The sequence below is a fragment of the Acipenser ruthenus genome, chromosome 2 (assembly GCF_902713425.1).
Source record: "Acipenser ruthenus chromosome 2, fAciRut3.2 maternal haplotype, whole genome shotgun sequence".
NCBI classification, from domain to species: Eukaryota; Metazoa; Chordata; class Actinopteri; order Acipenseriformes; family Acipenseridae; genus Acipenser; species Acipenser ruthenus.
The window spans coordinates 83,066,293-83,080,169 of record NC_081190.1 but is presented as its reverse complement, the minus strand read 5'-3'; the positions used below and the strand labels follow the sequence as shown (position 1 = coordinate 83,080,169).

Sequence of the window (13,877 nt, the reverse complement as noted above, 5' to 3'; positions counted from 1 at the left end):
TAAATCCTGTGAAATAGGGTAACATCCTGGTTATTCATAGTTTTTAGATGAATTCTAGCTGTGAAAAGCTGATTAGTTATAAGTTGTATCAAAATGGCAAACATACTGTTGGCTGTATCCCTTATAAATGTTTATTAACGCATAGAAAAGTATAGTCTTTAATATGTTAACACTGTACACCAATATAATATGTAATATTTATGAATAACATGCCGCAGTCCGAGTCATTGTTTAATGTTGTTCCTCATTCTACAGACACAGAAAATACAAACACTCCCAAGCAGAACTTGAGAGTGAGAGTTCTCTATCGAATTAGACTGTTCATTTGCAGCTTGTTCATTTGCAGCTGAAGGCAAAAGTGATGGAGAGAAACATTTACTGTTTTTTGGTTTTCATGAATTTAAAGGTAAGGTTCATAGCTTTCTTTAACTATTTTCAATCTCATTATATTCATTTAAGCAGCTGTTTCAAATATTTTCAGTACCTGGCAATTGAAAACCCATATTATGGCCAGAATTTATAAATTATATTAGATAATTATTTTGTGTCTCAATTTTCTAAAAATATGTTTGTGGTAGGGTAGAGCCACTAATCTTTAAAGTTTTTTATGATTCCTTGACATGGATGTGTGGATGTGTAAATATAATTGCCCCCTTATAAATATCTCTCTCTATATATTCTAATGGTGGTGGGAGTTTAAATCAATTTGTTAGGAAATGAGAACTTTGTACAGCTATGGCCAAAAGTTTTGCATCACCTGTAGAATTAACTAATTTTGCTTCATAAAGTCGAATGAAACCAGCTGAATAATGTTAAATTAACATATTGAATTACATACCACTTAGTAGTTTTCCATATACAAAAAACTGACAAAAATTGAAAAATGTGACATTTCGAAATCTAGAATAAAATACTGTACTACTATTATGGCTTCCGGTAGACTTTTGCAATATCATTTTGTAATTTATTTGATTACATGATGTTAAATAAAATATCTAATTTGTGTTCATATAGTTTATTTTATTATTATTATTATTATTATTATTATTATTATTATTATTATTATTATTACTATTATTTTTTTTTTATGTCTCAATCCTAAAATTCTATGTGATGCAAAACTTTTGGCCATAGCTAAGGACCACAAAGGCAGTTGCATTTTACATTCACAAGGGCTATTGCAGGCCTCTGAACAGGGTACCTCATGATTCTGGCCAAAAAATATTAGCTGAAAACAGCAGCCAACATTTCATGCACAATTGTTTCTAATTTAGCATTGAGGAGTAACTTCCTGGAAAATTCATTCTATGCACCTGTGGATTAGCAACTAAACCTTTCTCTTAAGGGTAATCAGTAAAGATTTATTTTTGGAATGTGAATTCAAGGCTCTGAGCAGTTTTTTTTTTGTATATATCTGAAGATTAGGTAAACAAATGATTAAACAGATGTACATTATGATGACATGTGATGTTCACATTTGATGGCTTATAAAAAAGATAATTTTCTTGGAAAACCTGCCTTGTCACTAGATACTTGCCTTGTATAGAATCATTCTATTTTATTATGGGAGTTCTGAAAATAAATGCATTTTATTATTTTTTAAATAGTGTCTAATAAACAGCCAAAACTTTTAACTTTACCTAATCATGTTGCCCTACTTAGCCACTAAGATTAGCCATCTCCCACAGCTGTCATGTGTCAAATGAACGCATGAGGCTATATAAATCACTGTTAGACTAACTGTAACAGATTTATGATCTGTTAACTACTATTACTGCTACAGTAGTTCGCCAACAGTCTTATGAACTTATGTTGAAGACATTTTGCCATGAGATGTATGACTTCCTACAACTGTCCCCTTAGTTTACAACAGGTGTGGCTGCATGTGCAGTGGTGGTGTGCACTTCACAGTGCGTCTTAACATTGGCACTATCAAGCAACTAAAAATGAATAACATGCAGTTATTTCCAAGATTTCTTATAAACTTGTATTACTTTTATTAACAGTTTAGTGTTCTCATTAGAAATGTGGATCCTTATGCAGCGATTAGGGTACTCATTCAAACCTGTTGATCCTTCTGTGAACTTCTATTCTAACATTTAACCTATAGATAAATGTGGCACAAGATATGAGAAGCCACCCTATTTGTGTGCACCAATCAGGAAACTCGGGAAAAGCCAGACAATGAAAAGGTACATTAACCTGTAAATAAGAGATTGAAAATGTTTAAAATAAAAATAAAGGCTCCATTTATCGTAATGAAACCCTTGGCGGTTGACCTGTACTGTACAGCACCAAGGCCATAGCCAGCTATGAGGTCCCCAAGGCACGAACCTTGGTTAAAATCATACCAATAGTCATGCATTTCCTCCCTCGTTGTGTGCATACATTAAAAGTCCCACCGATATAGCCTCTGTGCTCTTCAAAATTTTTAACTGTCACATTGCACACTACAGCGATACCATACAGCTCATTTCATACCACCATAGCTTTTAGTTAAACATGTTCAAATGGCTTTGAAACAACCAAGGATGATTAGCGACTGTTTTACAAGGTGAGGCAAAGTAATAATGTTGATTAAAAATAAGTATATATCAGCCTAATAATAAGGAATAATAAATTCCCTTGGGAGCCTGCAGTTTAGTGAACTCAGTTTATTAATATTCCAATTCTAAACCGCTATTGGCTTATAAACTGCAGTTTAGGTTGTGAATATTATTATGTCCGTTTAGGTAGGGGTTTGGGGGTTTGCCCCCAACAGACGACAAGTTTAGCCATTATACTTTACCCGTCTGACAATTAGTTTTTATTTATTTATTTTTCAATTTGCTAACCTAGTTTGCTATTACCATATTTTTCTGTGTTCGTATATTTAGAGAGCCACCAGGTTAATATGAGTTTCTGGGCATTCTGGTATACTGGGCAAAGAAATGGTAGATCTAGCAACAATTAATGGGTTATAAACGGAGAAGAGTGATTATAGTTGGTTAACAATAGTTGGTTAAATAAGGAACTGGGCAGGAAAGAGGAAAGATCTGAGAAGATCTGTGTGAAGTATACAATTCCAGAAACGGTTGAGCATTATGTAATAAAGGGTTAGAAATTTAAGGACAAAGAAATAACTTTTGTTGTTATTTTTTGATTTATAAAATAAACCTGCAGTCCTTAAGTCCTGAGACTAATGACTACAGACAGAGGGTGATAATCATCTAAATGTATAGATGGAATGCTCCTAAAAAAAAAAAAAAAGAAATTTTGATCTTCTGTTGGTTAGAAAGAAACCCAGAAATGGCTGCCAAGACAGCCTCTAGCAATGCACAGACTAACCTTTTAAATTTAAGGTATTATTTACACTTTTGTAAATTAGCAATAAGTGATGCTGCTTTCTTAATGCATGGACCTGACATTTAAATGCAGCAGCCTAGTAAAGTTACAACAACAAAAAAACCCATAGTCGCTAAGGTACTAGCGGATTAGAAAAAAACAAGCTGCGTACTGTAATTTAGAAAATTATTTTAAGTCAAGTTTGTGGTCAAGCGTGTACAATACTTGTTGGGATGTTTTTAAAAATGTGAAGTTTACTGTTTAGAAGCATTTCAAGACAAACTTTCCCATCTTTACATATTTTGTTTTTTAACTTAAATGATATATATACTGCTGAGAAAAAGTTTGTGAACCCCTTAGGATTTTCACATATTTCAAACCTAAAATGTTATTAGATCTTAATCTAAGTCCTAATAGTAGATAAAGATAACTTGATTAAATGACACAAAAACATGATACTTTTTCAAGATTTATTTATCCACAAATGATTCAACATTCAATATCCATGTGTGAAAAAGTATGTGAACCTTTAGATTCAGTAACTGGTGGCACCCCCTTGAGCAGCAATGACTTCAATTAAGCATTTCCTGTAACTGTTGGCCAGTCTCTCACATAAGTTTTGAGGAATTTTGGCCCATTCCTCCTTACAGAACTGCTTCAGCTCAATGACATTTGAGGGCTTCCTTGCATGGACAGCTCGCTTCAGGTCCTGCAACTAAATTTCAATGGGGTTTAGGTCCAGACTTTGACTAGGCCATTCTAAAATGCGGAATTTCTTCTTCTACAGCCATTCTTTTGTAGATCTGCTTGTATGTTTAGGATCATTGTCTTGCTGCATGACCCACTTTTGGTTCAGCTTCAGCTCACAGATGGATGGCCTGACATTCTCCTCTAGAATCTTGCAGAATCCATGGTTGTGTCAATGATGGCAAGACGTCCAGGTCCCATCACACTTCCACCACCATGCTTGACAGTTGGGATGAGGTTCTTCTGTTCCTGTTTGGTTTTCGCCAAACATAACGTTTCACATTGAAGCCAAAAAGTTCTACCTTTGACTTGTCTGTCCAGAGAACATTGCTCCAGGAGTCTTGTGGATCATCTATGTGCTCTTTGGCAAACTTCAGATGGGCAGCAATGTTTTTTTAGATTGCAGTGGTTTCCTCCTGGCTTTCCTTCCATGAACACCATTTTTCTGATAGTTGGGTCATGAACAATCACATTAGCCAAGGCGAGAGTGGCCTGCAAGATCCTTGGATGTTACTCTGGGGTTCTTTGTGACTTCCTTGATGATTTTCTGGTTTGTTTGTGGAGAGATTTTGGAAGGACAACCGCTCCAGTGACTGTGGTGTTGAACTTTCTCCATTTATAGACTACCTGACTGACAGTGGATTGGTGGAGCCCCAAATCCTTAGAAATGGTTTTGTAACCCTTTCTAGACTGATGAGCATTAATAATTTTCTGAGGTCCTCAGAGATTTCTTTTGATCGTGGCATGACGTGTTTCCACACACCTGTATGGTGAAGACCAAACTCACAAAGTTTCTGATCTTTATATAGGGTGTTATATTTAAACACCTGATTCTAATTATCCCCTTAATTGAGCTGATAAAACCAGGGGTTCACTTACTTTTTCACATATACTCATTATTTGTCTAATTCATACATCATTTTGTTTCAAAAGACATGGAATTGGTTAATATAAACCCTATTGGATATTTAAGAAACGACTGTTTTTGATTCAAGAAGGCTATCATGGTAAAACTATGGGATTTCCATAATTATCATTGGGGTTCACAAACTTTTTCTCAGCACTGTATATATATATATATATATATATATATATATATATATATATATATATATATATATATATATGATTTCCATTACATAGATGTTAAAACTTCATGCTGATTGTGTGTATATATATATATATATATATATATATATATATATATATATATATATATATATATATATATATATATATATACAGTGCCTTGCAAAAGTATTCAGACCCCTGACCAATTCTCTCATATTACTGAATTACAAATGGTACATTGAAATTTTGTTCTGTTTGATATTTTATTTTAAAACACTGAAACTCAAAATCAATTATTGTAAGGTGACATTGGTTTTACGTTGGGAAATATTTTTAAGAAAAATAAAAAACTGAAATATCTTGCTTGCATAAGTATTCAACCCCTGTGCTGTGGAAGCTCCCAGTTTACACCGATGAAAGAAATTGCCCTAACGAGGACACAATTACCTTACCATTGGCCTCCACCTGTGAACCATTAAAGTTGCTGTCACATTTTCTGGATAAAAACCCCACTGTTGAAGGATCATTGGTCAGGCTGTGAATCTGAAGGAAAATGAAGACCAAAGAGCATTCTACAGAAGTTAGAGATAAAGTAATACAAATGCATAGATTAGGGAAAGGGTACAAAATAATATCCAAGTGTTTGGATATCCCAGTGAGCACAGTTGGATCAATAATCAGGAAGTGGAAGCTGCATCACACCACCCAGGCACTGCCAAGAAAAGGCCGTCCCTCAAAACTCAGCGCTCAAACAAGAAGGAGACTTGTGAGAGAAGCCACAGAGAGGCCAACAATCACTTTGAAGGAGCTACAGAGTTCAGTGGCTGGGAGTGGAGTAATGGTGCACCAGTCAACCATATCAAGAACTCTGTATAACACCGGCCTGTATGGGAGGGTGGCAAGAAAGAAGCCGTTACTCAAAAAGTACCATCTGAAAGCACGTCTGGAGTTTGCCAGAAAGCATGAGAGTGACCCAGCTGCGATGAGGGAAAAGGTTTTGTGGTCAGATGAGACCAAGATAGGGCTTTTTGGCCAAAACTCAAAGCGCTATGTGTGGCGCAAACCTAACACTGCCCATGCCTCAAGACACACCATCCCTACAGTGAAGTATGGTGGTGGCAGCATCATGCTGTGGGGATGCTTCTCATCAGCAGGGACTGGGCATCTTGTTAAAATTGAAGGAAGAATGGATGGAGCAAAATACAGGGAAATACTGCAAGAGATCCTGCTTCAGTCCACTAAAAAACTGAAGCTTGGGAGGAAATTCACCTTTCAGCAGGACAATGATCCCAAGCACAAAGCCAAAGCATCATTGGAGTGGATCAAGAAGAAAAAGGTGAATGTCCTACAGTGGCCCAGTCAAAATCCTAATCTCAATCCCATTGAGAATCTGTGGCACTATTTGAAAATTGCGGTCCACAAGCGTCGTCCAACCAACCTGAACAACCTGGAGCAAATCTGCCAAGAAGAATGGGCCAAAATCTTTCCGACGCTGTGTGCAACGCTGGTACATACTTACCCCAAAAGACTTAAAGCTGTTATTGCAGCGAAAGGTGGCTCTACCAAATATTAATGTGTGGGGGTTGAATACTTATGCAAGCAAGATATTTCAGTTTTTTATTTTTCTTAAAAATATTTCCCAACATAAAACCAATGTCACCTTACAATAATTGATTTTGAGTTTCAGTGTTTTAAAATAAAATATCAAACAGAATGAAATTTCAGTGTACCATTTGTAATTCAGTAATATGAAAGAATTGGTCAGGGGTCTGAATACTTTTGCAAGGCACTGTATATACTAGATTTGAACAAAAGCGATATTAGTTATATTAGTTATTTATTGGGCATGCACAATTGATTTGTGAATCTATTAAAACATGAAGATTGTCAAATATGTTTAATGATATACATGAAATGCTTATACAGACGTGCTCAAATTTGTTGGTACCCCTCCACAAAAAACGAAGAATGCACATTTTTCTCTGAAATAACTTGAAACTGACAAAAGTAATTGGCATCCACCATTGTTTATTCCATATTTAATAGAAATCAGACTTTGCTTTTGATTTTTTATTCAACATAATATTGTAAATAAGAAAACAAATGAAAATGGCATGGACAAAAATGATGGGACCGCTAACCTAATATTTTGTTGCACAACCTTTAGAGGCAATCACAGCAATCAGACGTTTTCTGTAGCTCTCAATGAGACTTCTGCACCTGTTAACAGGTAGTTTGGCCCACTCTTCCTGAGCAAACTGCTCCAGCTGTCTCAGGTTTGATGGGTGCCTTCTCCAGACTGCAAGTTTCAGCTCTTTCCATAGATGTTCGATAGGATTCAGATCAGGACTCATAGAAGGCCACTTCAGAATAGTCCAATGTTTTGTTCTTATCCATTCTTGGGTGCTTTTAGCTGTGTGTTTTGGGTCATTATCCTGTTGGAGGACCCATGACCTGCGACTGAGACAGAGCTTTCTGACACTGGGCAGTACGTTTCGCTCCAGAATGCCTTGATAGTCTTGAGATTTCATTGTGCCCTGCACAGATTCAAGGCACCCTGTGCCAGGCGCAGCAAAGCAGCCCCAAAACATAACCGAGCCTCCTCCATGTTTCACTGTAGGTATGGTGTTCTTTTCTTTGAAAGCTTCATTTTTTCGTCTGTGAACATAGAGCTGATGTGACTTGCCAAAAAGCTCCAGTTTTGAGTCCAAAGGACATTCTCCCAGAAGGATTGTGGCTTGTCAATATGCATTTTAGCAAATTCCAGTCTGGCTTTTTTATGTTTTTCTTTCAAAAGTGGAGTCCTCCTGGGTCTTCTTCCATGGAGCCCACTTTTGCTCAAAAAGCGACGGATGGTGCGATCAGAAACTGACCTTCACCTTGGAGTTCAGCTTGTATCTCTTTGGCAGTTATCCTTGGTTCTTTTTCTACCATTCGCACTATCCTTCTGTTCAATCTGGGATCGATTTTCCTCTTGCGGCCGTGCCCAGGGAGGTTGGCTACAGTTCCATGAACCTTAAACTTCTTAATAATATTTACAACTATTGTCACAGGAACATCAAGCTGATTGGAGATGGTCTTGTAGCCTTTACCTTTACCATGCTTGTCTATTATTTTCTTTCTGATCTCCTCAGACAACTCTCTCCTTTGCTTTCTCTGGTCCATGTTCAGTGTGGTGCACACAATGATACCAAACAGCACAGTGACTACTTTTCTCTATTTAAATAGGCTGAATGACTGATTACAAGATTGGAGACATGTGTGATACTAATTAAAGAAACTAATTAGTTTGAAATATCACTATAATCCAATTATTTATTATCTTTTCTAAGGGGTACCAACAAATGTGTCCAGACAATTTTAGAATATCTTTGTAGCATAAGCAATAATTCATCTCTTTTCACATCTTATTTGCTTTATTCTATGACTTACCAAAGGCATGCAAGTATACATGATAAAATAGCTTTTAATTTAATCACTTTTCAGGAGGAATGAAGCATTATTTCAATGAGCTGTAAGGGTACCAACAAATTTGAGCACGTCTGTAATGAGATTATCTGTACAATATTTTATTATTATTAAAAAAAGACTAAATCTCATGGCAATGTGTTTATGTATTAATTATGTATGTATTTATTTTTCAGTGAGAGTAGTGCAGAGAAAGAATGTTGTTCTCCCCCCCAAAACAAGCCATCAGGCTATGAAACCAGGATCCCCCTGCTGCAGCAGTGTTCCAGTTACCCATCATGGGACAAGATGTTAGATGAGGAAACATAGCTGTAAAATGTTGTACAAGTATATTATAAAAATAAACAAAATGAAAAACATTTTGTGTTTTCAGAATTTGATGGAGCCTACTGTAAATATTGTGTGCATTTTGGTAGAAAAACAGTACAAAATACAGAGAAACTTGATAGGTTATACACAAGTCCTTTAAAAATCTGGGATTCCACAAAGCAGCAGTAATATTTGGCAATAATTTTGTATCTGATGCAACAAACTAAAACACCTGTACATCAGGAGTTGGATTCAGTGTATAGAGAAAGAGTGGGAAAAACAGGCAGCATCTATTTTTATATTTGAATAATTCCCATAGTTGTACTCTTAGCATGTTACTTAAATTTACTAGCAAATTTGTTTCAAACTGCACTGAAAGGAACATTTCCTTAAAGTATGTTACACATCTGTTGAGGTCACAGGGAACATTTTGTGCATCTTGAATAATTGAACCAGTCAAGCTACAAGGCTAGATCCATCCATTAATCACTAATTGATTGATTGTGTTCACTGTTAAATAAAACCAAAATCTTACAAGTTATATTCTACTTTTTTGTGTGTGTTTTGTGCGACAGGGAGTGGGCAACTAGATTTTTCAGAAGGACAAGTAGATTTTTCTAGCATTTTGTCCCTTGGACAACAAGTTTTTTTGCAAAAATTGTACACCCCAGACTTACTATACATATAAATAAATATGCCTTATACATAGGGCCTTCTGCTGTGTCGCCACAGCTGTCCTGAGACCTAAACATTGGGCTCTGTGAATAGGCCATCAATTCACCGTTGAAATTGGGTGTATAGTTAATGGTCGTTTTCTGTTGAGTCCAGCAGCGTGCAGCTTGACATACTGTATGCTTAAATTGTGTCTATTTACTTGTGGAGTCTCTGGAGTTGCATTTAAATAAACAATATATAATAATCTAATATATTTTTTCTTCTGTGATAAAAACTTCAGTGGTGGTAGGGGTGCATGGGCAAGTAAGTGCCTCTGTGATTTTTCATGGCTGGCTACAGCCCTGAGCACCCTTGTCTTAAAGGTTATCTTCTAGTGGTGGTCAGTTATAGATGCAAAGAACCATTCATTGACCATATCATTGCTTTTAAACCTTTTCCACATTTATCACATATATTGCCCCATTAGCATTTTAAATAAAAGCTAGTTGGCCCTGTAAACAAGATACTACTCTACATTTAAACTTAGAGGAATTATCTAGGATAAATCCCCAAATTAAGCAGAACTGAAAATGAGAAATTTAGCAATAGCTATTGTTGTTAAACTGACGGATCCCATGTCTACATGGTTCTGTAGCATTAGCAAGATTATAGATTGCAGCATTAGCAAACAAAGCATCAGGATTAAAGGTTGATTGAAATGTAGAACAATACATGCATTGTAGTTTTGAATGAAGTTGCAGGTGATTATCGATGCCAACATCTCACCCTGTGTATTATTTCAGGATTATCTACTTGTATTTTGTTTCAGGTGCCTGGGCAGTGTCAGACTGAAGTCCCTGGATTCGTTTCACTTGATTCCATTCTTTTACATGCTGTGTTGGCTTTGCTGGTCGGTGTACTGATGCTCTGCATAGTAACTGTAATCGGAATCTTTGTGGTGTGTTTCAGACAAAATAAGGTATACCTTCTACTTTACAAAGGAAGTTTGATGTTGCGTTGCTAAAAGTATTTAAATGATTCATTTATATGTCTATTTACACAGTCAATAGCTATGCAAAAGGGTGCTTATGTGTACCCACCATTAGACTGCCAATGCAATTTGTGTGCCTTATGTATGCTGAGTATGTTTATTAAGTCTTGTATTGGGCATTACTTGTGCCAACCCTTGTTAATTAGTCATTTAGCATAAAAGATTACTGTAATAAAAGCTTAGAAAAGTGTGAAATCATAGTAAAGGCATGGTAATGCAAATGTAAGCCTTGTCAAGCCCAGAGAGGTATGGTAAAGTATATCAAACCATGATAAACTATGGTAAATGCATAGTATAACCATGGGAAAAGAACTGGGAAACTGCAAACTTACCATGTATATTTAGTGTGGCAAACTTTTAATATAATACTATTAAAATATTGGTTATAGAGTTGCATAATAATTACATTTATTTGTTTGTTGACATGCAACTCAATTTCAAAAAATATTTATGCCATGGAAAAAAGCTTTACCGAAAGGTCACTTCTTATTCTCCTTAATGATAAACTCCCAGTTTGAACTTTGAATTCCCACAGGTTGTGAAAAAGAAAATGTCAATTGGTCTTATCCAAATTGTTGCGATGATTAATGCTAGAAAGTAGAAAAGAAAAAAAACAGATAGATTTGCTGAAGTACTAATGGCATCTTTGTGTTCCACTGCTGACACTGTTTTTCTCCATCTCCCCATGCCAAATCGGTATCATACCAGGTAGCAGGGGGGGCAAGACAAGTATCAGTGTATTATGAACTGAATGTTTTTGTCTTTAAGATTTGGAAGAAGCTGTCGGTAGAAGAGACTACGTATGCACATATAAACCACCATGCTCTGCAGTGTGTGCCAGTAGGTAATGATTTGAATCATCAAAACCAGGAAACCTTATCCTGCAACAGTAGAACAGCTACTCGGCCATCCTCTCTCAGACTTACAGGAGGTCAAGTTCAGGGTGGTTCATTTGAAAATTGTGAAGGAGCAGAAAATCAGTTGCATAGCTGCTCTCATTCTTCTGGCTCCAGTGCTTTTAAACAATTGAACCCTCCTGACTATGAGGACTCAATGGCAAGGAGGGCAAAACAAAACAGCAGAACTGTCAGGGTATCTCAGGAGAAAACTGGTAATTCCTGGAGTAGAGTGGACCTTTCTTCAAAAGAAGAAAATTGGTCTCATTATGTAGATATGAATGCATGCAAAGCTCTTGAAGATGTTGAACAGAGGGAAAGTGTAGATGGTGAATGTGTTTATGATATCCCACGTCGCTTCTCCTGCACCTGCTTCAAAACGTCTAGTGCATGCTTGTGTTTTACTAGTTCGGCAACCGCAACACTGAAAAACGCAAAGCATTCTAGAGTCCTTTCAGACAACTACAGTGACCAGGTTAACAAGACATCTCAGGAGTTTGAAAACTCAAAAAATAGACCAACTACATTCCCAACCTACAAAGATTGTGGCATATATGTTCCTTCTCTACCAAGAGCAGAGTCAAAAGACTCTGGTGTAGCATCGATCATCGGTTCACAGTCATTGAATACAGATGAAAGCTCTGGCAAGGTAGAGAAGAGAAGATACACATGTAATTGTAATGTAGAGCAAGACAGACTCGCATTAGCAAAGAAACCCTCATCAATACAGAAGAGTAAGCAGAGGGTAACACAGAAAACCTCAAATAAACCAAGTTTGTTTATTTAATAGCTGAACACATTTCAGCACATCTGTTTTTCAGAAGTGCAACCTTTTTTATATATAGTTTTAAATGAACTTAGTTGTAAACTGGTATTACAAATATATATACTTCTGGAAAGATTTGAAAAATGATGTAGTGCTGGTCTGTTTAGTAGTTGGAGGTAGTTCAAGCTGGAGGCCTGGCACAAGATAATGGGATGCAGCACATGGAGTTTAATGTTGCTGTATGGACTGAACTGAATAAAATACTGATATGTACAAACCATCATTGCTGCAGAATATATTATACAAAGTATATATATATATATATATATATACATGGGAATATTACATTTAATGCCAGTACACTTATTTACTTCATTAACTATATTAAACATTTTACAAAAAAACAATGTTGTGGCAGCCAATAAGGAACAGAAGATTATCATGGAACTTGTTTTGATATGACTAAAATGGTAGTGACTTTATTGAGGAACTTTGTAGTTCTCTTTTGCCTGTCTGTACACTAGCAATAATTTGTACCTGTTTTCGCAATGTGTAATTACATTTTACAAACACAACTATGCTCCCTGAGAATGTAAATTACCACAGTGCAAAATGTTATATTCATTGTTCTTGTGTTGTACTACATTCAATAGTTAATTATATTTGAGTCGCATAATTGCAATTGAATCACATTTATTAATGTTGAAAATATGAAAATTAAAGAATTGTTCAAAAATCTTGTTTTTCTGTCCCGTCCTCCCCCACCCCTTCCAACTCCCCCCTTCCTTTTTCTTATGAGTTCACCCTTGGTGGGTGAACTCCACATAATGTTGTAATACACTTTGGGATTTTATGTATTTATTTTTTTACATTATAAAAAATGTCAGGTCTAGGCTTGTACCTAAAGATCTAAATAATGGGTCACATTTTCCAAGTAACTTCCTTTAACATGTTTTTATCAGCAGGTTTTAAATCAAACCGATCAAAAAATGTGTTTATTTCACAACAAGAAAAGCAAACTTTCCCTCAATTATACAACTGAGTACCAATGAATGGCAATTGGCAATCGTGTAGACAAGTGTGGAAATGAGAGAACGCTTTGTTTTGTGTTGTGTAAGCAACATCATTTATTTCATTTAATGTATAACTTATCTGTATAGAACACATTCAGAGTAAAACTTTAGAACACGCTAAAAGATCAAATACATTTAAAAGGTTTTTTTTCCATCTGATGTGTGTATTAAGATATAAATAAACAGTGTTGTTAAACAGAAACCTAAAAACTGGTACCTGTGTTTTCTGTGCTATAAGTCACATGGACTAATCCAGAAGTGGGTGTTCAGACTGCCTTGATTGCCAAGGCCAGTTTGCAGGTGCTGGGTTTTTCTTTTTGACTTGCTGTATTTTTAAGCGTAGTTCACTATTGGACAGAAAATATTAAACAAAGACACAATTGGTCCAAATTATTATCCACCATAACCAGCCAATCAATACTCTGTATCGATGAAAGCAACCAATCCTGTACCTGCAACTGCCGAGAGCCAATCATAGACTGTCAGCTCGACTGGAGCACAAGCATGGCATCTTTCAA

At 36.0% G+C, this 13,877-nt stretch overlaps 1 protein-coding gene across 1 annotated transcript; it reads left to right on the top strand.

Moving 5' to 3' along the window:
• Nucleotides 1-297: 297 nt before the first annotated feature.
• On the top strand, nt 298-13,513 carry LOC117408358 (uncharacterized). The gene is made up of 3 exons (XM_034013288.3): nt 298-406; nt 10,403-10,552; nt 11,393-13,513. The coding sequence occupies exons 1-3, from the start codon at nt 362-364 to the stop codon at nt 12,305-12,307; spliced, it is 1,110 nt and encodes a 369-aa protein (XP_033869179.1). The 5' UTR covers nt 298-361; the 3' UTR covers nt 12,308-13,513.
• Nucleotides 13,514-13,877: the final 364 nt, after the last annotated feature.

What these genes read in the sequence shown, in the direction of transcription:
- LOC117408358 (XM_034013288.3), top strand. Translation starts at nt 362, where the DNA reads ATGGAGAGAAACATTTACTGTTTTTTGGTTTTCATGAATTTAAAG. An exon ending in TGGTTTTCATGAATTTAAAG is followed by an intron (nt 407 to 10,402) that starts GTAAGGTTCATA and finishes ATTTTGTTTCAG; the next exon opens with GTGCCTGGGCAGTGTCAGAC. An exon ending in TGTGTTTCAGACAAAATAAG is followed by an intron (nt 10,553 to 11,392) that starts GTATACCTTCTA and finishes TTTGTCTTTAAG; the next exon opens with ATTTGGAAGAAGCTGTCGGT.